The sequence below is a fragment of the Culicoides brevitarsis genome, chromosome 1 (genome assembly GCF_036172545.1).
Source record: "Culicoides brevitarsis isolate CSIRO-B50_1 chromosome 1, AGI_CSIRO_Cbre_v1, whole genome shotgun sequence".
NCBI lineage: Eukaryota > Metazoa > Arthropoda > Insecta > Diptera > Ceratopogonidae > Culicoides > Culicoides brevitarsis.
This window is the reverse complement of record NC_087085.1, coordinates 40,772,404-40,799,980: the sequence shown is the minus strand read 5'-3', so window position 1 is coordinate 40,799,980 and position 27,577 is coordinate 40,772,404. Positions and strand designations below refer to the sequence as shown.

The 27,577-nt window shown below is 22.5% G+C and overlaps 1 protein-coding gene across 2 annotated transcripts in view; it reads left to right on the top strand.

Annotated features, from left to right (window-relative positions):
- Window positions 1-27,577, top strand: part of LOC134837988 (hemicentin-2) — a 94,981-nt gene that overhangs the window by 25,939 nt on the left and 41,465 nt on the right. For both annotated transcript variants that reach the window (XM_063853408.1, XM_063853407.1), the window contains exons 2-3: window positions 22,690-23,022; window positions 26,630-26,773. In XM_063853408.1, the coding sequence (XP_063709478.1) occupies window positions 22,690-23,022; window positions 26,630-26,773 (477 nt within the window). The remainder of the gene's footprint in view (window positions 1-22,689; window positions 23,023-26,629; window positions 26,774-27,577) is intronic.

Sequence of the window (27,577 nt, the reverse complement as noted above, 5' to 3'; positions counted from 1 at the left end):
TACGGAAATTTCAATGAATTTTCGAGTGAAAAGTAAATTTTAGGTCGATTAGAAAACTTTTATAGAGAAAAAAAGAATTTTTAATTGGAATTTGGTAAAAATTTGAGAAATAATTAAAATTTAATGAAAAAAAAGTGTGGTTTTGATTAGAAATAAATTTTAAAAATATTTTATGAATTTTGGATATAAATAATAAATTTAAATTTTGTTCTTGCAATTTTCAATAAATTAAAAAAAGTTTTAGTTTTTTATTAATTTTCTTTTTAAAAATTGAATTAAAAAAAAAATTTACAAAGATTAATTTTAATAATTAATTAAAATAATTTTAATAATTAAAAAAAATATATTTAAATAATTTTTTAATTCAAATTTAATTTTAATTCAATTTAATTTAATTTTTTTATAATTTTAATAATTGAAAAATTATTTTTAAATTAAAAAAAAATAATTTAAAAATATTTTTTAATTATTAAAATTATTTTTGTTCAATTGTAAGTGGTTGTAAATTAATAATTAAAATTGTTAAATATTTTTTTTAAATTCTTTCATTATTCTCAAATTTTTTAAAATTAATTTTTTGTTTTTTTTTTAATAAAAATAAATAAAATATAATAAAAAACTATATAATAAAAAATATAATAAAATATATAAAAAAAAATTATAAAACATGATATCAAAAAACAATTTATTTCATAATATTTTTTTTTTTAAATATTTAATTTTTTAAAAAATAGTAAAAAAATAAAATATATTTTTATAAATTATTTTCGAATTATTTAAATAAAATTAAAATAAGAAATTTAAATAAAAAATTAAAAAAAAATATTTTATGAGAATTTTTTAAAAAATAAATTTTTAATTAAATTAAATTAATTAAATTTAAATTAAATTAAATTAATTAAATTAAATTTTAAATTAAATAAATTTATCAATGAGAAAAAATAATTTAATTAAATAAAAATTTAATTTAATTTAATTTTTTTTATAAATAATTTTTTTCCATATTTTTATTTTACAGAAATCTTACGGAATATTTTTTTCAAATTTAATTTAGCTCAAAAGAGTCCTTATTAAAGATGATGATGTTGATGAAAAGCTATAACATTACAATGCCGACAATGATTCTTAATTATTTGTTTACAAAGGAGATCGCAACAAGTGTAATTGTGTGTCTCGGTTCTACATCTATTCATTAGTCGCGTATGTTAGCTCATTACATCCTTTAATATTTTTTTTCTGTATTTAGCAGAAAACTCTTGTATGTCATTAACGTCAGAGCAAACAATGTCTGCCGACATTTTTGTTGTTTCGCTTATCTCTTTCATGCAAATACGACGCATTTATCTGCTTATTTATCTCCGTTACCGAGTAAAAAGTCCTCATCATTTTACAATACTTTATGATTATTCACTTTTTTCATTTTCACTTTTTTTTGTACTTTTTTTCTATTGTCTTTTCACAACAAAAAACAACAGAGGAAAAAAAAACTGACAGACATTTACATAATTCTATAGAGTCGCGTGTGATGGTGTTTTGTTGTTTTTTTATTTTCCCGCATGAAAGCATAACACTCGTCGTCGTCGTCGTGCAAAAGTCAGCTGCCGTAAATCATTAAATTCTTTTACGGGAGTTTTTTTGTGTCTTCTCATTCTGACGTTGAATTTAATTTTTTTCAACGCAAAATGAGTTGGAAAATTTTCTTCGTATGTTTGGAGGGAAATTAATTTATCCGCGGGGCTCGAAACGGATATGAGGCGACTTCTGTTAATAGCTAATCATTAGTATGGGCTTTGCTTTAAACACACATTCTGCGACATGGACCATTATCTCTCCTTCACTATTTTTCTTGTTTTGAATTTTCATTTCCCTTTTCGTTTTGCATACACGCGAAAAAAAGCACAGAGGCGCAATAACAACATCAACACGATACATTTGCGTCGAGTGCTCATTTAATATCATTGTATATCATCATTGTTTTTTTCTTTGCCTCCTCCGCTTTTTCCGCATTCTTCGTTTTTTTTTTGGTCTATTTTTTTAAAGTTGGGAGGAATTTTTTTCATATCCGATGGAAAAGTTCTCTCGCTCGTGATAGAATGATAGCCGCATATCCGTGACGATGTTGTCTATTTTAAGAAAGCAAACAAAATTTGTTTATGTTTCCTGTTGTATGGGGAAAAAAATTGCTGGAAATTATTTTTAGATTCAATGAATTTTTATCGTGAAAGGAATTTTTTAAAAAATTATTTAAAAAATTAAAATTCATTATTTTTTTATCATTGAAAAGTTTTTTTTTATTAATTCATTAAAATTCTTTAAATTATTGAAAATTTTTTTTACTTCTAAAATTAAGTTTATTATTTTAATGACCTTTCTATTAAAATATATTTTTTAAATTTTTTTTTTTTTTTTAAATAAATAAAATATTGTAAAAAATTTTTCTGATAATTTAAAAATTTTTTTTTAAGTAAACAAATAAAATAATTTTTCAAAAATAAATTTTTTTAATTTATTTAATTTTTAAAAACGAAAAACAAAAAAAAATAAAAAAAACTAAAAAAAATTATTTATTGCTAAAAAATTATTTTTTTTATTTATTTTTTTTTTTTTAATTTAAGCAAGCAAACTCAAGTTTTGGACACACTAATTTAATTTAATGTTTTATTTTTTTAATTAATTTATTTAAATTTTATTTAATTATTTTAAAAATTAAAAAAAATAAATTTTCTATTATTTTTTTTTAAAAATATTTAATTTAATAAAAATAATTAAATATTTATAAAATTTATTTAAAAAAAAATATAAAATATTTTTTTAAATAAAATTTTTTAATTTAAATTTTTCAATTTAATTAAATTTTTTTATTTGTTAAAAAATAAATATTTAAATAAAAATTGAAAAAAAAATAATTTATAAAAATGTTAATTTTTTTTTTAAATAAAATTAAATAAAAAATATTTTTTAATATTTAATAATTTCATTAATTAACAAAAAATTAAATTAATTTAAAAAATTGTTAAAAAAAATTTTTTATTTTATTTATTTTTTTTTTAAATTATTTTATGGAAAAAAATTAAAGAAGATTTTTTTTATATTTCATGAAAATGACTTCAACAATTTTTTCCTCAAAAAAATCCTCTTATTCACAAAAAAAATATCAATAAAAAATCCATCAGATACACATAAAAATAATAAGTAAAAAAAATAGCTACTAAATCAGAAAGCGTCGCACAAGGAAACACGAGAAACAGACAAGAAGATAACGCGTACATGCCCTATTAAGACATTTATCTGTTTTTATAGAGCAAAAAAAAAATATTTTTGGGCCACATCCCATAGAATGCCAAGATAGAGTGAGACATTATTCTGCTTCGGTATTTAAACTCATGTGTCACTGTTGCTGCTTTCAGTTGCATATAAACTCATTTTTTTTTGTCTATCTCGATTTTCGAGTATGGAGCAAAAAAAAATCAGTTCAAGGTCATGTGCTCTTTGCTCGTTTCCTATTTTTTTTCTGCGTTCCGTGAATAGCAATAATAGCATAAAAAAGCGTATGTATTCCCAAAAGTGAAGTGTGCAGATTATTTTTTTTGTGTCTGTTTTAACGTTTTTTTTTATTTTGCCTTGCATACCAAAGAAGAGCGGATTATTCAAAGTTGCTGTGTGTATTTTCCTTTTTGCTGAATTTTAATGTTGCCATGTTACGAAAATGTAGATGACTTTGAATCTATTATAACTTTAGCCTTTTCTGGCATTTTGATGATGAAGAAGAAGTGTTTAAGACGAATTGAGGTTTCCCGACAAAAAACAATTGAGGTTGCAACGTCTTGGATTAAATTCTTTGTTCGTTTAAAAGTTTTAAAGTCGACAAGAAAAAAATTCGAGACAAAACAAAACCAAAATTTTCAATCAGCTTAACAGATGTTGGAACACTTTTTACGAAACCACAATCTGATAAAGTTGATGTCTTTCTCTTTCTTTTTTTTTTGAGTTTAAACGACAATTTTGCTAATAAATTTTCTTTTTCTTTCTTTGCAGGTAAGGATTTAAAGCAGTAATGGCCATGAACTAAGTTTTGGATAAGTAAATTCGGTTAGAGAAAAAATCTCAGAGGGCACGAATGCAAATCCAGTTGAAAAGTACACAAAAGTGAACAAACTGAATTTATTTAAATAACTCCTACATATTATGTTTAACCAATTCGACTTCAGGTTTGTTAATGTTTTTCTTTGGAAAGGCTGTTACAAATTTAATTCAATTTTTTTGATTCAACTGAAAAAAATATTAAAATTATTAATTATTTAAAAAATATAAAAAAAATAAAAACAATAATTTAATTAAAATTATTTATTATAATTAATAAAAATAATTGAAAAATTAAATAAAAAAATTAATAATAAATTTTATAACGAATTAAAATTAATAAAAATTAAAAAAAAATTAAATAATTAAAAAAAAATTAAAAAAAAAAAATAAATTAATTTTTAAATTAAAATGTTTTAAAATATTAAATTAAAATATTGATTTCAATATTTTAAATTAATTTAAATATATATTTTTTTAAATTTTTACTTAATTTTTTTTTTTTTTTTGAAGAAGATCATAAAAAAATTTTTTCTTAATTAGTTTTTATTTTTCAATTATTTTTATTAATTATAATAAAAAATTTAATTTAGTTATTTTTTTTATTTTTTTAATATTTTTTAAATATTAATATTTTTTTATTAAAATTTTATTTTTTTATTTAAAATTATTTTTTTAACTTTTTATTCCAATTAATTTTTTTTTAAATTTATTTTTTAAACGTGAATGAAAGCAAAAGTTTGAATTAAATTTGAAATGGCCTTAATACTTTTTTTGTGTGTTTTTTGCGTCGTACCTCAGAGTTCGGTTGCTGTCAAACATGCTACGAAGTCGAACTTTTTTTTAAGTTTCTGTGGTTCTGGATAAATTTTCTTCTTTTTGCTAAGTAAATATATGCAAAAGGATACCCTCAAAAGTATATATGATTAAAGGGTAAGAAAATAAATAAAATAAAACGAGAGATATGGATTTCATGAGAAACGAGGACTTTTCATTTCTTCGACTTGAGGTGAAATTTGATCGGATTGGATGCAGAAAGAGAAATTGCTAAAAATTAATTTTGATTTGTTCAAGTGTAATGTTGTTTGGTTAGGTTTGGGGAATTTCTTCCTTTTGCTTTCGTTTCCCTTAGACATGAGTTGAAGGAGAGATTGTCTGATTGAATAAAACATTACAACAATGTCCGTTCGTTACTATTGTGTCAAGTGAGTGATAAATAATTTATGTAAATGAAACGCACAAGAGCACACTGGACGATAATAATTGATGACAGAAAGTGTTTCAGTCGTCACGGCTGTCAGGGAAGAAAATTGCCAAAGACCGTTTTCTTGCTAACTTATTGATTAGAAATTATACGAGCGGATAAACCTATTTAGAAAGTGGTTGGCAGGAATTTATTTAAATGGAAGGTAGGGAAAAAAGGGGAGACCAGAAAAAAGTAAATATTGAAAGTTGATGATTTTCTTTACTTTTATTTGGTATTTTTTTTCTTCTTGCGAGAAATCTTTTTAAATCTACAGAAAGGAACCCTTTTTTAATGCATTTCCAAATAAATTTTTCTATTTTTGGATGAAATGTCTTTTGAAATTTAAATAAATAAAAAAATATTTGAAAATTATGAAACTTTTAAAAAAAATAATTATTTGTCAGAAATTTAAAAATTATTATCATAAATTTAAAAAAATTAATAAACTAAATTAAAATGGATTTAAAATTTAATTTAAAATAAAATAAAAATAAATTAAAAAAAAATATTAAAAATTATTAAAATTCAACGAAATTCAAAAATATAATTTTTATATTTTTTTTTTAAATAATTAAAATTTAAATTAATAAAATAAATAATAAATAGGTAAAATTAAAATTAAAAAAAAAATAAAATATAAAGTTACAAAAATTTAACGAAAAACTACCGATATTTTTTTTATAAGAAGTAATATTTGAAAAAAATAATTAAATTTTTTTTAATTGTTAAAATAAAACATTTCTTTTAATTTTACCTACTGTGGTACCTAAAATAAAAAAAAAATAATTAATTCAAAAATTAAATAAAAATATATCCCTTAAATTAAATTAATTATTTTTTTTTTAATTAAATAAAATATTTTTTTATAATTTAAAAAAAATCATAACATGTTTAAATAAAAAAAATAAAAATTTAAAAAAATACGCTTACATCAATTTCTATCGCAAAGCACCCATTTCACTTCTAATTCTCTTTCTGTACATCGATATCTCTCTAAGTTTCTTCATGAAATTTATTTGTTTATTTTTATTACAAAGTACAACTTATAAACTTTTTTTTTCTTTTTTATTTCTTCGGAAATTTAACCCAACTATGAAAAGTTTTGTTGTCTTCTGAGTAAAACAACAACAAACACATAAATTTAAATGATATTACACAGATCTGCCTTTTGGCGCTGATTCTGACCAGATGAACAAATACTCAAATCCCACAAAGACTGTTGCTACCATTCATCCATAAAATCGTAAAAAAGCATCGTTTCCTGCAATTTAAATTTTTTCTTCGTTATTTGGGCATTTTTTTATTTCGCAAGAGTTAAAACCGCGCCACACCAATTCAATCAAAAAATTACACTCCCTTATTTTTCACTTCTTAGTATTCCATTTTTGACTCACCGCAGCTATTGTTAAATATTATTGCCTATTGTTGTTTTAAAAAAAAATTGAAAGAATGAAACTCATATAGAGCGCGGCGCAGAAAGAGATATTTATTGTGATTCAACCCGTTTTGCTGATTAGTATGCAGAACATTTCATTTCACAATAAAGCATATCGATATGTTTCATTTAGCGCTCTTCGCATTGCTCTATCGGTATCACACCAAAGGAATATTTATAATGGATGGCAATACGTACAACTTCCCATTCAAGGAACATCTTTGCTGAATAGTGAATATCAAAAAAGTATTATAAACTCGACATTTGCCCCAGTTGACATTTTAAAATATTTATCCCAATGCACATTCAAGATTTTTGACCCAATGCATAAATGAAAATTTTTACCCAAAACACATTTAAAAATTTTGCCCCAGTTGACATTTTGAAATTTTTACCCAATGTATATCTAGCATTTTGCCCTAATGAGCATTTTCAATATTTGCCCCAATGGACATTCATGATTTTTGACCCAAAACTGTTTAAGATTTTTGACCCAATGCGCATTTCAAAACTTTGACCCAATGCAAATTCATCGTTTTTGCCCCATTTGACATTTAAATTTAATTAGCCCAATGCACATTTTAAAAATTTACCCAAAACTCATTTGAAATTTTTGCCCCAGATGACATTTTGAGCCCTATTTACATTTAAGAATATCATCCCAATGCACATTTTCGCTTGCTTACATCTTCAAATTCGTTATAGTTTCGTTAAATGGGAAGTCGTACGTAAAAAATAATTCATACAGCGATAGAGTATTGCTTACTAAACTCTTTTCCAATGAACAGTTACAGATATATTTTATTACTGGAAGAAAACAATACATCGGGAGGAGTATTTTTATCATAATAATCATATACTTTGGAATTTTTTTCAAAAAAAAAATTGGTATTTATTCATTTTCGGTACGAACGCGCACTTCATCCATTTCAATAAGTAACAAAAAAAATATGAATGGCACACTTGGGTATATAGATTCTCGTTTTTTTTCGTAAATCGTCGAGCATATATGTCTTATTTTTCTTTTTTTTTTGGACCGCGTGCAAAGTACTTACTATCATGCATGATGTTGTTGTTCTCAATTGAATAAAATGTAAGCCAAAAAGTTAAAGATGTGGTTGAGTGAACGTGATGTTACGCTTCGACTATTAGCTCGTCTGCCGTAAATCCTTTTGTCGTGTGTTCTTTCGTATATATGTGCCTGAACGTAGCAGCAAAACTCATTCTCGGTCTTATTAGTGACTTATTTATATGCGTGAATTTAGCTGGAGGGAGGTGTACGATATGTAAATATTACCGTAACATTATTAAGGTAAGGTTTGCATGCATTAGACGTTTCTGGTATGTAATAAAGTACAATGACGACGTCACATTGGCTAATATGGCATTTGATTTCATGGGTTTGGGTATGGATTCGCATATGTTTGACAGATTGAATTATATGGGACATTTTAGAAGATTTGAACAAAATTTTATATGGATTTTAAGATTTTTTTTATTTTTTAAAAAAATAAAAATTAAAACAAAATATTTTTTTTTAAATTTTTAATTTATTTTTTTATTCAATTAATTCTTCTTTAAAAATTCTGAAAAATAAAATTATTAAAATAATTTTAATTAATTTAATTTAATTAATTTTAAAATAATTCTAAAATTATTAATTTTTGCTCATAAAATTAAAATTTTAATTTTATTTGATTTAATTTATATTTTTTTTTATTCTAAATAACATAAAAATATTTCTTTGTTTTTTTTTCAAACATTTTATTATTTAAAATTTTTTTTTCACAAATTTAAATACTCTTGGTATGACAAATGATACAAAATAATTTGCTTGAGTTCATTATTTAACAATTTTTTAATAAAAAAATGATCTAAGCCAAGATAAAATGCATAAAAAAAACAATAAAACTATACAATAAAAATACTTCATGACTTTCTTTTTTTTTTAAGAAAAAATAAAAATAAAAGAAAGCAAATTGTATTAAAAAATTGAAAAAAAAAAATTATTTATATTTTTTAATTAAAATGAAATTTATTAAAAATATCTCAAAATTTTACTCAAAATTTATCTTAAAAATCTAATGATATTTATTTTTAATAATTTTAAAAATTTTTTATATTTTTTTTGTTTTTTGAAATTCTAATGTTGCTTTAAAATAACTTAAAAATAATTTCAAAATTTAATTTTTTTTAAAATATATTTTAAGTAAATAAATAAATTTTAAAAATAAAATTAAAATTAATTTAATAAAAAAAATTAAATAAAAAGTAAAAAAAAATTTAAACAATTTTTTTTTAAATATTTTAAATACAAAATTAATTTTAAAAAATAAAAAGCAATTTATTTAAAATTATTTTAAATTAAAAAAATATTTATTTTAAAATTATTTAAATAATTTTTAAATGAAAATTATTTTTTTTTAATTTTTCAATCGAATAAATAAATTACTTTATTTTGCGACAAATTTTGTTAAATTCAAGTAATTTTTTCAACAAATTTTTTAACAATTTTCCTTATGTGTGATCAACTTGTGAGTTCAGCTAACGGCGAAAATCAATCAAGGCAGAACCTTTTGTCAGTTGGAAGTCTTTCTTCGAACGTTCTGCAATTATTATTATTCCGTGAAACGAAACAAAAAACGAAGTTTGTCTCGCCATAGTGCACATGGCAAATAGCGGTGATGTGTCATTTATTATTATCATTAACGTACTTTTTTGTCTTCTTTCGCCTCACATCGCACGCAATGACAATGAAAAACAATGCGATTCTTCTTCTTCTGTCGACAAGAACACTTTTTTTTACGAAGCGACAAGAAACAAATATCAAATCTGTCATGAAATTAGTTTCCTTTTTTGTTCTTGGATTTCTGTAAATAAATGCAGTTGTTCATAGTTGAGCTATTTTTCGTTTTTTTTTTATTTGACACGAAAGAAGAGAGATGATAATAATTCATCTTTGCTACCACATCCATAACAATTTCTGCTATTATATTGTTGTGGTTTGTGCAATACCGTTTACTCCGTGCTGACGTGCTCATAATTATTAATTGTAAACTTGATTCTTTCAGGCAGTTGACGTTGCCCGTAACTTGCCAACGTCACATAATTATTACAATTAGTACGGATGAAAGTTTTTTAACGACAGCAATTAAACAATCTTGTAAAGCTTTTAACGGATTTTTTATTGTTTTGCGTTCAGAAATGGAAAAACAGAAGAAAAGGAGTGCCTCAAGTACTTAATAAGGTACAAAACTCATCAAAAATAACTGCCTTTCCTGAAAAAAAAAAACTTATTTTCGTGCCAAATTAATCATTCACAGGAAACAAAAGTTAAATGATTTTCAAGCCATGACAACGACAAATAAAAAATGCATTCACTAATTCACAAAATTAGCTTGGCAAAGGGTTTCATGAATGAGTAAACATCATGCATCGTGCATGGCTATTTAATTTATGCGAAGAGACAGTTTGTTGACCCACACCCAAAAAATTTATTTACTGTGAAAAAATATATTTGTGTTCACTAAAATTTATGTAAATGCCCCGAAAATAACAAAAAAGTAGTTTATTCAGTTCATATGTCGCGTCGCGTATGAAAAAAAAAATATCTGAACTTTATTCGCAGCAAAACTGATTGGGTTAGAAATGTGTCGTGGTCGTGGGAATTATTTTATCATATTTTCGGGCCATATAGAGATAATCCTATTTAGTTACATGCATATATTATGTTATATTACGACAAACAGCATAAAAAATGTTGGGCATGGAGTTGCTGTAAAAAAAATAGATCAAAAAAAAAATGGAATAGTAGAAAAGTTTTATAGTTTGATTTATTCGCAGCTTTCAAGGGGGATAGTCATAACACACAGTTTTTTATACGGGAGTTCACTTTTTTCTGCCAAATTGGTTCTAAATATGCAAATTTTTTAAATCTCGAGTATCGAGCAAAGCTTAAAATTAATTAATTATTAAAATTTGTACAATTAATTTTTTTTAATTAAAATAAATTATTTTCCAAAAAATTATTTTAAAAAATTAAAATTATTAAAAAAAAAAATTAAAAAAAAAATAAATTTAAAAAAATCAATTTAATTATTAAATAAATTATGCGGTTTTAACTAATTTATTCATCAAAAATTCACAACTCATCAAATTTAATTTTTTAAATTTTTTTTTAATTTAATTTAATTTCTTTATATAATTATTAAATTAATTTTTTTTATTATTTCACGTACAAACTTTTTTTTAACTTTTAATGAGTAATAAATTAATAATTAAAATTTTTAATATTTTTTTTTTCTCTTTTTTAATTAAAAATATTCATAATTTTATATATAATTTTTCAAAATTTAAAAAAATTAATAAAAATATTATTTAAAATTAACTTAATAATTTGTAAAATTAAAACATAAAATTTCTAAAATTAAATTTAATTATTAAAAATTTTATTTTATTTTTTTGCACAAAAAATTTATATTTCGAGTGCGAAAAATTTTTTAAATTATTGAAAAAAGTCTTTATTTTTTATTTTATTTACATTTTTAATTTTATTTTTAAAAAGTCTTTATTTTAATTCCTCAAATTTTTTTTCAAACACAAAAAATTTTTATTTTTATTTCGCTTTTTGTGTAATTATTTTTTTTATTTATTTTAATTAATTTTTGAAATTTATAAAAAATTTCTGATTCTAAAATTTTTAAGTTTTTTTTTCTTAAAAAATTATTAAAATTTAAAAAAAATCTTTCTACAATTTTATTTTTTTTTTAAATTTTATTTCAATTAAACTTTTTTAATATAAATTAATACCTATAAAAAATTTTACTTACTTTTTTGTGTTAAAAAAAAATTTTGAAATTCATCCCATAAAAATTTTTCGAGCTTCATAAAATTTACTTGCAATCTCCATTTCTGACCATCCTTTCTCTCCTACGTTTTTTTCCATGTTTGTCAACATTGTTCATTCACCAAAGTGAGCAAATAATAAATAAACCATAGGAACTACCATAGAGAAATAGATCATGGTTCCTGGCTCAGAATTTATGGGACTTTACAATGCATTTCAATTTCTATCGTGGGAAAATTTACTTTTGGTCACACAATGTTGTCTACGTTTCCACACGAGTTTCGAAAAAAAAAATAGAAAAAAAAATTGTGAGCTTTATTTAAGAGATTGCAAACATTGAAAAAATGGCAAAAACAATCACATATCATCTCTTCTCGCTTTTCCTCTTCATTTTTTTTTTTGAGCAGAAACTCGTGAGGATAAACATATTTTCAGTGATACTCCATCAAAACAAGCAAAAAGGGGCTTCTTCACTTAAATCAAAATGATGAAAAATATGGATTTCAATATATGTTAAAGCACGTCGTTTTTTAAGTTGTTCCTGCATCGACAGCGACATCGAGACACAAAACAATAACAAGCTTTGTTCCTCTGCCATAAAAATGAATAAATCTCGAATGATTTGTATATGACGAGACACATCGCGTCGCTTCTCGAGAAGACAGAGAAGAAAATTGAAATTCAGGTCACATATTTGTGTAAAGTAAAAGGGTTCACTCAACCATACAACATACTTTTTTTTATTTTTAACTAAATCTCGTTTTTGCCTCTGTGCATTTCAATAAGTCATTAACATGCAAATTGAAAAGGTTTTTCCAATCTTGAATTAGTTTATGGATGAATGCGATGTTTTATGGCGACAGAACGCACTTTTTATGGTTTTTCATATTTTTTCGTTTTTGTCTTCCGCAATTTTTTTTCCTCTTGAAGAAGACGTTTTTCGCACATTGTCGACATGACATCACTTTGTACCCCGCCCGAAACTGAAATGTATGCCGAAGCACGAGCAATTTTCCAATCAATTCGAGGATGCATGTCGCCCGAATCCTTTCACTTTAGCTAAACACTAAGCAAGCAAATAAAACCACGTAAATCCTTAAAATGTGTCGCTTTCTGTTCAAAATGGAAATTCGTGTACATAAATTGCTTTCTCAATTCAGAACTAAAAGCATTATCCTGTTCGTCGTTGCTTTGCAAGTCGTAAATGCTTGCCGCGAGGAACATCGCGAAAAACGGGTATAATGCAAATTCGTGTATTTATCTCGAGAAATGCACTGTCAATACACAAAGAAAGGAGGAAAATAAAATTTGAAGGTCGAAGAAAACAAGGATTTGAATGTAAGAGGTGCGGGAAAAGTAAAAATTTATTTTTTTTTTTAATTATTTTGATTTTTTGTTTTATAAAAATTAATTTTAGTTTAAAAATTATAATTAATTAATAATTTATTCAAAATTAAAAATATATTTTAAGAAATAAAAAAAACTTTTCAAAATGAAAAGAATTGAACAAATAATTTTTTTATTTTATTTATTTTTTGAATAATTTATTTTTAAAATAAAACTAACAAAACTTTAATTTTTTTTCAAATAAATTAATTTGAGTATATTTTTGAAAAATTTTAATTTTAAATTTTTTTTTTAATTTTTTACATATTTAATTTTTTAATTAAATTTTGATTATTTAATTTAATTAAAATTTTTAAAATTATTGACGATATGAATTTTATTTTTTTTTTTAATAAAAATTAAGTTTAGATAAAAAATTTTAATTAATTAATATTTTATTCAAAATTAAATTAAAAAAAAAAACTTTAAAAATTTAAATAATTTTTTTAAAAAAACAAAATTATTTATTTTTAAATTATTTATTTATTTTTTTTAAATTATTTTAATATTAATTTTTGATAGATTTAATTTTTTTAATTAAATTTTAAATATTTAATTTTTTAAATAAAAATTTATAATATTATTTATCATGAACGTTATGAATTTTAATTTTCTTTATCATATTTTATTTATAAATTTAATTTTTTAATTATTTTTAATTTTATGTAATTTTATTTCATTTTATTTATTATGAATTTTTTTAATTAAATAAAAAATATTAGTTTTTGTACTTCATTTGAATTAATTGGAATAATTTTAAATTTCTTTTTCAAAAATTTTTTGGATCCTTTTTTTGATGAATTTTGTTTTTTTTAAATATAAGGAGCTTAAAATCCGTCACTGAATGACACTGAAAAAAAATTTCAAGAAAATATTTTAAAAACAACTTTCATTTAATTACGATCAATTTATCTTATTTCTTCGGATAAACGCAAACCAAGGCCAAAATTTATCATATTTTTGCATATATGAAAGATGCTCCAAAAACCTTAACCCCAAAAGAAATAAATAAATTGAATTTTGTAGAAAATCGTTTAAATTCGGATTTTGTGCAATCTTCCAAATTCAGTTTCTCTCGTTTTGCATTTCTCGTACGAAGAATTGCGCCAAAATTAATATGGTTCAAAATTCTGTGCAGCAATTTATTTCTATTGAACGTCGACGAAATATGACACTTTTGCATATAATCTATACGTTCTTTCGCCTTCGGTAGCGCTGCACTTTGTGAATATTAGCTGCTAATACCAAACCAAATAGAAATCTCTCAAAAAGCGAGTTACTACCGTCGTCGTCGTCGTCGCCGCCTGTTCATGACAGAAAACCCAGTTTTGTCAATTAAGTGTATTTCAGTGTATTAAAGGATTTGGTAAAGCGCCTTGAGTGTCAAATAATCTCTCGCTCTCTCGTTCGTTCTCTGCAGACGTTGCATTGTTACCATTGAAGGGATTTTATTATGATATGTAAATCCATTATCTGCTATTTCCTTGTTACGTATTTCTGCGTTGAAAGTTTTTTTTTGTCGTCCAGAGAGAGAAAAATTTGGACTCAAAAGTGATTAATTTTAAATCTTGTCAGAAATCTTTGATTGAAAAGTCGAAAGTTGTGTTTTTTTATTAAATAAATTTTAATGTTTGTTATTGTCATCAGAATTTTGGTAATTTTGTTGTCACAAAATATTAAAGTTTTCATAGATTTGATGTTTTTTTTTGTGATTTAATCTTGTTAGATTTTATAAACCATCAAAACGTTTTTCCGTGTTTATCTTTTTTTTTAATGTAGGTTATTAAATTTTTTCTAAAAATTTTTTTTTAATGAATTTTTTTTCCTTAAATCCTTTTTTTATAATTTTTCAAAAAATATTTTTTCAAAATTTTTATTTTTGTAAAAACTAAAAATTTAGAAAAATTATTTTAAAAAAAATTAAAATAAAAATTAAATTAAAATTTTAAAGGTCAGAAATTTTTCAACTTTAAAAATTTATTAAAATATAAAAATAAATAATTAATTAATTAAAAATAAAAAAAATAATAATTCATAAAAAATTGGAAAATATTATAAAATGATATTATTACCTATAAATAATATTTAAATTAATTTTAATAAAATATTTTTATTAAATTTATTGATTAAATTAAATTTTTTAACTATTTTCAATTAAAAACATAAATATTTAAAATAAAATAATTTATTTAAAATAATTTTTTTATTTTATTTATTATAATTTTTAAATTTAATTTAAATTAATTAATTTAAAATTTTATTAATTTTTTTTATATTCTATTTTATTTAATTTTTAATATTTTATTTTATTTTGTTTTAATTTTTTTTATTTAAAGAAAAAAAGCTCAAACCATAATTTTTTTCAAAAAAAAAATCCTTAACTTTAATCTTATTTCCTTTTATTTACAACATTTTTCACTGAAAACATTTAGATAAAACTTATTCACGCATAACTTCCCGATGAAAAAAGGTTAATTTTTCCTGTCAGCAAATCTGTGAATAAATTTTTTCCTTTCAATACTTGTAAGAAAAAAATACTGTAAAAAACTTAATACTTGATTAAGTGTCCCTGAGGCGGCTCTGTTCTGCTATCTGCTGCTGCTAAAATTGATAAAAATCAGTGGAAAATAACAACAAAAAATTCCGTTGTGTATGTTTTTCCGTAAAACAAGACATATTTTAACATTTTTTAGTTCCGACCTAATTCACAACAACATTCCGCCACACACTCAAGCGATTTTTTTTTCGTTGTTCTAAAGAAAAATATAAATGTTTCAACCTACATAATAATATACAGAAAGTTTTTTGTTGCGATTTTTTTTTTATTTTGAGTGCAGAAGGAGGAAAAATAAAAAAATAAAAGATTGGTCCCAAAACTCTCTTGTCCATTTTTCATTGATAATTCTATTCTATTCGGACAGCAAAAAATAGGAAAATTTGCATATATACAAGAAGATGCTTGCACATAAAAGTCAGACAAGGAACATTATTCAACAGAAATAATGTAATATATTAAAATTTTTCGGGCACAAGAGGAATGGTCATCTTATTGTTGTTATACGACACATAATAAAAAAAAACTTTTTTTTTCGACATTTAATAAAATAGAAAATATGTAAACTCATGTTTTTCATAAAATAACTTATTTATGTATGGTAATCGTTTTCCTTGTTTGTTGTTTCAAATAATAGTCATCTTTAAACTTTTATTGAATTCCATTATAATTTACACACGTTCGGTTCCTTGATGATGTGTCGGTCCTTGAAATGTCCATCAGGCAAACATTTTCTACAAGGATAAAACTTTTGAGTATTTAAAAACTTTTTTTTTCCTTGTTTCCAAGACCTTCCAATATATTTTTGTATTGTTACGAGAACTTTTATGTTTATCATTGAACGTGTCTTTCAACATGGAAAAAGGCTCCTTTGTTCACCCAACTCAACAGTCCTCGACGCATATTTAAACTTTTTGCAACTAATATTTTGCTTGTTGCTGCTGCTGCTTCGGTCTGCGGGGAAATTGGGTCAGACAAATTTATGTTTCTTCTTCTCGTCGATGTTTATCGGTCAGATGAAGACATTTGAACTCACTTCAAAAAGTCGTCTTTGACAGATAAATTGCCCGTTGTAATCGAAGATGTAACCAAAAAACTTTTTTGTGCAATTTTTTTACGAGACATATTGAAATATTGATTGGAACGTGCTTCGGGGGGAAATTGTTTATGTTTTTATTTAAAGTTTTGTGCCAAACAAATTTAAGTTTTAAAATGGGATTTCAATCGGAATTTAAACGAATTTCAGTAGGAAATTATTTTATTGGAAATTTAATTAAAATATAATTTAATAAAATATGCAGTAAGTTTCGAAGTATTGGTAACAATAATTGATAAGAAATTCAATTTGGGATATTTAAAACAAAATTTGAAAAAAATCAATTAATTTTTTTTTAAATTTAATTGACAAGTTGAAAAAAATATATTTATAAAAAAAAAATTTTGAATTATCAAAAAGTTATAAAAAAATGAAAATTTTATTTTCACATTTTAATACTCCTCATTAAAAAAAACATGGCATATAATAAAAATATTATTTTAAAAAAAAAATAATAATAAAATAATAATTTGAAAATACAAAATTTTATATTAAATATTAAAAAAAAATTAAGCTAATTTAATTAAAACAATTGAAAAATTTTTAAAACCAAAATTGAATAAATTTTTAAAATATTTTTTTAAATTTAATTCAGTTTTATATTTTCTTAACTTTTATTAATTTTTATACATTAATTACAAATTATTTCTTCTTATCAATTTTTTTAATTACTTTATCTTTAAAATATTTGAAAAATTGGTTTTTTGAAATTTTGATTTCTTTCTTTTTTCCTTTTTTTAATTTCTTTCATTATAAATTAAATAAATAAATTTTAAAATAAATGCAAATTTCACATTTTTGTACTCCTCAATGATATTTTACATTTAAAAAAAATATTTTATAATTTTTTCACAACTTTTTTTAATTAAAAAAAATTAAATTAATTCGTAAATTTTTCTAAAATAAAAAAAAAATAATTTTAATTTATTTTCAAAATTGTTTTAAATTTTTTTTATTTATTTCAAAATTAATTTTTGAATTTTTTAAGTTATTCGTAAACTTTTTTTTCTAAATAATTTTGCAGATATTTTAACTTTTTATCTTATTTTTGATTTATTTATTTGTTATAAAAAATAATTTGGTAAAATAATTTTTTTTACATTTTCGTACTCCTCAGACAAAACTCACAAAAAACACATTTTTCTGGATTCTTCATGAAATGAAATGGAAAAACATCGCAAATATGTGTGCGTTAACGACTGTTCACTAATTTTTGTTTAATGTTATCGTGCTTTAATTAAGTTGAAATACCATCTAGACACATCATACAAATAAACAACTAAGCCAAAACTAATGATAATAAACAAAAGTCGCACAACTAACCTCGTGGTACACATGGCAAAGCAAATAAAAGTCAGAATAACTCGATAACACAAAATATCCAGAGAGCGAAACAGCAATAATCAAAATCGATACCACACCTGAGATAGGAGAAGGAAAATTTTATTTATTTCCACAAACACACACACACACACATCTGTTTCTCATTCTCTCGTTGCCGCTGCTGTAAAAGTTTATTTGAAACACATTTCCAACGCAGATATTTCGTGTAATCTGTTTTTGCTTTTTCGGCATCATGCGACGCTCGATGGAATATAATTATGAATATTGTTTCCGATATTTGTTGCCGTTCGACGACGACGACGCTGCAAAATAATTCTCCCTCCGTATCTCTCTCTGGCAAAGACATTAATATGATAGCGGTTGCTGCAAAAGTTTGTAAATTAATTTGTGTCTATTAGAGTTTTGGTTTTTAGTATTATTAGCAAATTTGCGTACTCGAACTCACCTAAATATTGATGAAATTGTTTATTGTAATAGTTTTAGTTGTGCAAAATTGAGGAGACAGCAGAACTTTGTCGTTCACATAATTAAAATTGTATTTGTCAGGAACTTTCACCTACATTATCATTATTAACTTAATAGTGTTGTTGAAGGTTATAAGATTAAATGACACGATAATTTATGCTCAAATAATGAGGAATTATTAAAATTTTTGTCTCAAAAAACTTCCGGTGTGTATGATGAGAAGTTATAAGCAAAATATTTACATCAAACACAACAAAAAAAAAAGTTTAAAACTCATGGAAAAAAGTTTTTGACAGCATGGCAAGTGTAGTTGAAGATATTTTAAAATCAGTGACAGATTTAAATATTTAAAAGAAATTAAAAAAATAAATTTCAGAAAAAAATTTAAAAAAAAAAATCTTTATTATAATTTATAATTTTTTTAATAATTTATTTTTTTATTATTAATTTTTCTAAACTTGACTCCGATTTTTTTCAAAATTTTTTATGAAATTTATTTCTATTTAATAAAAAATATTAAAAAAAAAGTTTCTAAAATTTTAATTAAAATGAAAATATTTCTTTAATATTTAAATCAAAATTAAATTTATTCAAAAAATTAAATTAAAATTAAAAAAAATAATAAAAATTTTTTAAAATTAAATTAAAATTAAAATTTTTTTTTAAAAATTAAAAAAAATTAAAAAATTTTTTTTTAAAAATTTAAATTTAAATTAATTTTTTTTTATTTAAATATTTAAAAAATTATAAATTTATTTAATTGAATTTAAATTTTTTACATAAGAAAATATTTTATAATTAACTAAGTCTAATTTATTTTTTTTTTTAAATAAATTTTTAACTATTTTTTTGAAAATAAATATAAAATACTTTTTTTTTTAAAGAATAAGAATTTTTTTATTTTAAATTTTTTTAATTTTTTTTAATAAAAATAAAAAAAAATAATTAAAAATTTTATACAAATATTTTAGTATTTTTTTTTTTTTTAATAAAAAATCAACTTTTATTAAAATTTAATTGAAAACTCCTATTTTTTTATTCAAAGGGCATCTCTGTTCCATGATAAACAACACCGCATGTCATTCACTTTTCATTAAATACAAAAAACAATTTGTGTGAAAGAACATATTTCAAAAATGCACAAAAACCACTCAGCAGTCAAAATATCAAACTTTTTTTTCTGTAGTGTTGCACAAAAGTATGTAAAATATATCAAAAACTTTCAAAACACATTCGTGACTTTCTGATGGCATGTATTCATTATGGCATCATCGCATTATATACCAAACTCGGCAAAAAAAAGTATAATTAGTCAGAAGCTCTGACGAGCGTCAACAATGCCATAGACATAAAATTAAAGAATTTTTTTTGTTCGGTTAGTGTCTGATGCTTTTATGTCGTAAAATAATAATAATAAATAAAATAAAACTTTTTTTTTTAAATGTTTATTTGTAAAATATTTTGAATGGAAATCCGTAGTCATTAAAAGCTCTTCAGAATTTTTTTCTTTCTTCACAGACAAAAGTTATTGCACAATTCATGTAAAATGACAATTAGTCAAAAAGGACTAATGGTCGCCTTTTATAAGGAAGAAAAAAGTTTTTTATATTATATTTATTTTTCATCGTATCCCGGAATAGCAGCAAAAAAATTTGAGTGCATTAAGTTTGAAGAATAACGTTTTCCTGTTATTTCTTTTCGATGCAGCTACGTAGAGTGGCAAAAGGGAACATATGCAAAGGCACATAAATAAATAAAAATAAAACTAAATTGAATTGGAAAACATTGAACTGGAGCAGTGCAGTTGAAAAACATGTGGAAATATCGACCATTTACTCGATCGACTTTTTTTTCTTTTTTCTTCGTTTGCATTCAATTTCTGATGCTGCTTTTGCAGTAAAAGGGCATCCAGTAACTTACTGGCGAGTTCCTTTTTGCTCTTCCGTCGCTTATTGTTAGTGAAAAATGGCACACAAAAGATAGTGAACTCTGCATGTCTTTTGTGTTGTTTGTACATATTGTGAAGGAAAATTGAAAAATCCTTATTTGAATAAAATTCACGTTGAAGCTTGAACTAATATTAAATTTTTTTATGAATTTTTTTAAATAACATCTTTAAAAAAATTATTTAAAAAAAGTTAAAATAATTAAAAAATAATAAATAAAAATTTTTAAAAATTTCTAAAAAATAAAAAAATATTAATTTAAAAAAAATTAATAATTTTTAATATAAAAAAAATTAAAGGAATATTAATTTTAAAATGTTCAAATATATTAATGAAAAATTAAAAAAAAATCATAAATTAAATTTAAAAAAATAATTAATTTAAAAGTAAACTTTATTTTAAAAAATAATTTAAATTTAAAAAAAAAAAAATTAAAAAAAAAAAATTAAGAAAAATTTATTTTAAAAAAATAAAAATTTTAATAAATTTAAAAAAAAAATAAATAATAAATTTTCAGATAAATCAATTTTTCAACAAAACATAAATAAAATTTCATAAGTAAAGAAAATTTATGTTTTTTAACAATTTTTGTCTTTCGAAAGTAAAATATAAAAGTGAGACTAAATTGCTCTCCTTTATTGTACGTTTTGCCCACTTTTTGCAAGACAATGTGTGGAAAAGATTTATTCAAATAGCATTTCCTTTCCTCTATTTTTTCCGTTCTACTCGAAAATTATATTCAATAACATGCGTTATCATGAAACGTATGTTGCTTATCCAGAGGCGTAATTTTAAAATTTAGAGAAAAAAACCATAAAAATTTATTAAAATATAAAAAAAATTAAAATTATAAAAAAAATTAATTTTATTTTATTTTTTTATATTTTTTATTTTATTTTATTTTATTTTTTTTTTATTTAAAAAAAAATTTATTAAATAAAATATTTTTAAAATTAAATTAATTTAAAAAATTAAAAAAAATTTTTTCAAATATTAAATTAAATTAAAATTTAATAAAAACAAAAATTTATTGAAAATTAAATTAAAAATTAAATAAAAAATTTTTTAAATAAATTATTTTTTTAAATTAATTTAAAAATTAATTTAAATTAATTAAATTTTAATAAAATTAATTTTATTTTTAAATTAAAAAAAAAGATTCTGAAATTTTTTTTTTGTTTTTTAAATTTTAGTAACATCCCTGTACTCCACGATGATGCATTTTATAAACCTCCATTAGGGTGAAACGATTTTTAAAAAAATCTTCAGAAACGATATTAAATTTTTTCCTTATAAAACGCTCCAAATTTAAATTCTACAGCAAATTTGGTTGTCGTTCTAATTTTATGGGAAAACAAATTCATTCACGATATAGGTATTTTCAATATTTTCCATAAACTTATACTTTTGTGCATGTTTTCAATGCATATTTTTCTTCCGAATATATTTCGTGAGGCTCTTTACACGATCGACTACGTTGCGTATCGTAACAAAAGGAAAATACTTTGGAATAACGCCAACACCTATTTATTGTTCGACGCTCGTTCCGACGATTTTTTTGCAGTCATCGTTGCATGCTAAACTCGAGGAGCGAAAAGCATACATTGGTCCGTTTTTTAAATAAACGACATCACCCAATTTTCATTGAAATTGGTTGGAAATTGGGTATTTGTCTTTTTTACCATTATCATTATTTTTATTTTTGTTTCCAGAGAAAAAGAGAGAGAGACAAAAATAGTTTTGCGAAAATAATTTTTCTTTGTGTGGATGTTTGTTTTTCGTTGTTCAGGTGAATTTTTGGCATGCGAAAGACGCAACGGAGGTTTTTCCTTCCGGACTCCCAAACAATATTTTCCATATTTTTCGACACAAAAGCCAAAAAAAAAAAAAAATAGCGACGTTGTTGTTTCTCCGAAAAATATTCATACATCAATATGTCGAGACTTTTTTGACTTTCTATTCGCCTCTGTCGTCGTTCTTTCGGTTTTTTGTGCGCATCGAGCAAAGACAACAATTTTCATATGGATTTTGTTTTGTGTTTTTTGGTCCATGCAATTTGTTTGCTGCACAAAACCATCTTTTGTTATTATTTTATCCCATAAGCAGCAACAGACGGAGATAATGCCAGAGAGTTGTTTGTCTGAATGTGTGTGTTTGTTTGTTGACGCCACAATTTTCATCATTATTATTGTTCAGACAATAATCATAATAGTCATAGTTGTGCTAGAATTGTCCAACGACGATAACAAAAAAAATATTTATCATCTCTTTCTGTTTTTCTCTCTTTGCAGCAAGCACCGGCTTACAACGATTTTCGGAACAGCCGCGATACACAGAAGTTAATCCGGGCGAGGATGCGCTGCTTACGTGCAAAGTCATCGAGAAACGTGGCGTTTGTTCGTGGCAGAAAGATAACAAGCCCGTGGGAATTTATCCGAAAAAGTACGAGTGGGCGAGCAGTTCCATGGGAATGCATGCGCCGCATCCCGGAGGCGATTGTTCGTTATGGGTGCGATCGGCAACGCTGGATTTCGACGATGGCATTTGGGAGTGCCAAGTGACAGCGAGCGATTTTACAACACAAGATGCCCTTACGAGTCAACCTGTTAGATTGGTTGTGAGAGGTACGTAGAATAATTTTTTAATTCTAAAGAATTTTTTTATTAAATGGCTGAAAATAAAAAAATAATTTTAATTTTTATCATTTTTATTTTTTTATTAATTTTAAATTTTGATAAAATTTATTAAAAGTTAAAAAAAAAAAAAAATAATTTTATTTTAATTTTTATGAAAATTTTTAATTTAAAATATTTTTGAATTTTTAAATATTTTTTTTTAAATTTTAATTAATTTTGAAAAAATTAAAAAAATATTTTTTATTTATATAAAATTAAAAAATAAAATTTTTTAAAAATTAAATTTTTACCATTTTTTAAATTTAATTTTTTGATAATTAATTTTTTTGAAAATAACTGAAACGAAAAAAAAATTAAAAAATAATTTTAATTTAATTTAATTAATTTATCTTATTTATTTAAAATTTTATAATTTAAAAAATATATTTCTAAATAAAAATTTTATAAAATTTTATTAAATAAAAAAAAAAAATTTTAAAATTTTATAAAAAAAAAAAAATTAAAAATTAAAAAATTATTTTTTGAATTTAATATTTTTTAAAAGTTTACCAAAAAATTTTTTTTATTGAAAAAAAATTAATTTAAAATAAATATTTTCAAAAATTTATTTGAAAAAAAAATTAAAATTTTTAAAATTAATTTTTTTTTCAATTTTTTAAATAATATTTTATCAAAAAAAAAAATTAAAAAAAAAATAAATTTAATTTTAATTAATTAATAAATCAAATAATTTTTTATCAAATTAAATAAATTTATAATTTATTTTTTTTTTCAATTTTCAATTAATAAATTTATTTTTTTGATCAAAAAAATATAGAAATTAAAAAAAAATAAATTTTTTATATTTAATTTTTTTTAATTTTGAGCGAAAATTTAAAACTTACCATTCCTTCGAAATTATCTAAAATGAAAAAAAAAAATTAAATTAATATTTTCACGAATAAAATAAATTCGCCTGACACGAAATTCGCAAAACGTATTATCAAATCTCGAGTTTAAAAAGTTTTCAAACCCACGCACGTCTCTTCTATTCCACGAATTTCATAATGCAAACTGTTATCTACTTTACACACAAAGCAAACTCGTCGTCGGACATTTTCAATTTAAAATATCTCGTTGCTGATACAAAATCCCTACGATGTCGAGTCAGTTTGCAAAGAATCTATATTTGTGGTTGCCATTCAATTACGCCTTTGTTCGAGACATGTTTGTCCAAATTTTCACAAGTATGTGCCTTGCCACTTGTGCCAAAGAGTTGCACTGACAAAACGTAAACAACCATCATTCATTTCTATCAATTGTGTGTCCCAAAATAAACATATTATTATTATAACGATGTATTTATGCAAAATGAATGAACGACAATATTTACGTGATATTATTTCGCCAAAAGTACTTTTTGGCTTGACACACAATAAAATACCCATCTAGATGTGTTTTTCGGCGAAAATTGAAGTCAAAAACTACTTTTTTGTTGTTTTTCTCGTTACTGCCGCAGCTTTTCTTGCACGATGCACGAGTAAATTTATGGAAAACACACAAATAGACTTTCCCAGAACATAATTTTGTTCTAACTTAATTTTATGTGTCTGCGTTATGCAATTGCAGCAAGTGTCCTATTAACATTTTAACAAATTCTGAAAATAATTCTAGCTGCTGAAATGTAATTAAATATTATTATTTCATGTATATTGTGTTTATTTGCGTTTATGAGCCTAATGCAATGATAGGAAAAGCTTAGAGAGACACCATATTTTTTATTATAATTTTTTTTTTGAATAGAAGTGTGGATGGGAAAACGCATAATTATTTTAAAACATTCTCTCGCTAACTCAAGTGTTGTTATTTCATTTATTATTATTTTATTTTATTTTATAGAATGGAACAAAAAAAATTTTTTTTGTGTATTTTTTTAGTGTTTGCCTAACCCGAACAACGCTCGAGTCGGCAAACACTTTATTTTTAATTATAAAGTAGGAAAAAGCTTTCATGTTTCATAATTTTTTTACAACATGATTCGCGTGCAATATGCATTACAGTAATTTTCTTCTTGATATTTACTTTTATATTTTAATTTTGTTAATTACGGTTTTAACTTTAAAAAAATATACGTTACAAGAAAGAAGTTTGTTCTGCCGACAGCAAAGATACGTCTAATTAATATTGCATAAACATGACAACGTGGATTAAAGCCATACATATTTTTTTCTCGCTGCAGGTATTTGAGTAGAAAAGCTTTCAGAAAATATTTTTTTTTAAAAGGAATTTTTTTTCTATAATGCGACTAATCCATAAATACAAATATAAACATAAACAAAAAAAATTGTTGTGTAGAGAAATAATTTTTAAATAAAGGAGATTAAGGCTAATGCAATGAGCAAAATAGTTTCATTTTTGAAAGTTAAATAAATATTAGAAAAATCTCAGTTTGTTCTGTTCTTATAAAGATTGAATTTTTTTTAAGTTTTGTTTAGAAAAATATATTTAAAAAATTATAAGTTTAAAAATTGATGGTTCAGAGTTCATTAAATAATTTAAAATATTTTTTTTTAAATTAAAAAAAAATCTAATAAAAATTATTTTAAATGAATAAATAAAATAATTTTTAAAAAACAATTAATAATGAAATTGATCAAATATTAAGTAATTATTTTGCATAATTTAAAAAAATTAAGTACCTCAAATTCAAAAAAATACAGAAATTTAACTCAATTTTTTTTTTGACAAAAATCACTTTTTTCATTTCATCAATTTAAATAATAATTATTTTTTTTTTAATTTTTTTATTCGATAATTTTTTAATAATATTTTTTTATTGAATATAAAATTTAATTTTTCATATTAAAAAAATTAACTTATGATCGAAAAAGAATTTTTTAATTTTTTTAATTTTATTTTTTTATATTAAGAATTTTTAAAAATTATTTTATTAAATTTCATTCATATTAATACATTTGAAACAAATTTTGAAATTTTAAAAAATAATTAAAGTCAACAAAATTTTCTATTAACTGAAAAAATAATTAAAAATTAATTGAATTAATAAAATATAAAATTATATCATAACTTGAAAAATGAGAGTTAAATGTCAATTAAAAATTTAAAAAAATTAAAATAATAAAATTCAAGTTAGGTACATTTAAATTGCTTTAATGAAAATTAAATTTTATTTTATTTAATATTTTATCAAATTTATTTATAATAATTAATTTTTTATTTTTAATTTAATTTAAATTTATTATTATTTTATTTATTTTAAAATATTAGAATTTTTTGAAATAATTAATAAAATATTTTTTTAAATTGAATTTTTCATTTAAATAAATTTTATAATTTAATTTTAATTTTTTATTGAATAAAAAATTATTTAAATTAAAAATATATTTTATCGAATTTGAAAACCAATTTATGTTAATCCATTTAAAACAAATTTTCTAATATTTTAATTTGAATTAAATTTTTCTTTTAAAGCAAAACATAAATTGTATCGTCCTCAATTCCATAATTTCTTTCTTATTAAAATTTCTTATTAAACGCCACAATAACACTTTTAGAAATTTTAATTAAAAACCATTATTTCTTTCTTCCATTACAGTTGCGCCGCAACGTCCTCGATTAGAGCAAGAAGGCATTCACATACCGCCGGGCCACAACGTAACTGTCGATTCCGGAGCAACTACCACAGTCAAGTGCGTGTCCCATTATGGAAATCCTCCGGCGACACTTCGTTGGTACTTGGGTAAGTAAAGTGTTTTATTGTGCATTTCTTTTACATTTTTATTAGTTTATTACCGTTCAGAATATCGTGCCTTTGTTTGATTTCATTTATATATATTTTTTATAACTACTCATTATTTTACTGCAAAGGTCACATTTTATTGGGCTTAATTAAAGTTGACTTTAAAAGGAAACCAATAAATTTTGCAGTTTCGTGCCAAAAAGTGTCATTTATCATGTTAGAAGCACGTAGAATAATGAAATTATTTTGGTTACACAATTAAAATAAATAAATTTGCTCTCTCTCTCTCCACAAATATTTTGACTGATCGATGTCGTCTATTGAATTTCTGAACTAATTGAATTTAATTAATTACACCTCTTATTAAAATTATTAGTTTGTAGACGATGTCGTTCTCCAACCTCCGCCCTCAAGACATTATTGTATAATTTTGGTATTTTGTGTGCAGACTTTGTGGTCATTTGCATAAAATGTTTGCGAATAAATGTTTCATAAAGAGTGCCTTACTACTTTCAATTTGCCGTCAGAACTTTGCCAACATTTAATTAATAACTTTTTGGTTTTCCTAATGCATACGACAAATATTTGAAAAAGTTAATTTTTTAAAGAAACCATTTTGGGGAAATGTCTAAAGGTCAGGGACATACCCTATGGGCGAAAAACGGGTCAGATTGATCGCTTAAGGGATCAGGTTGACCCTCAGGAGTCAAATTAATACCTTAGGCGTCATCCATTAATGGCGTCGGCAAAAATAGGGCATTTTTTGACCCTTACCCCCCCCTGTAATCGTAAACTGTCGAAATT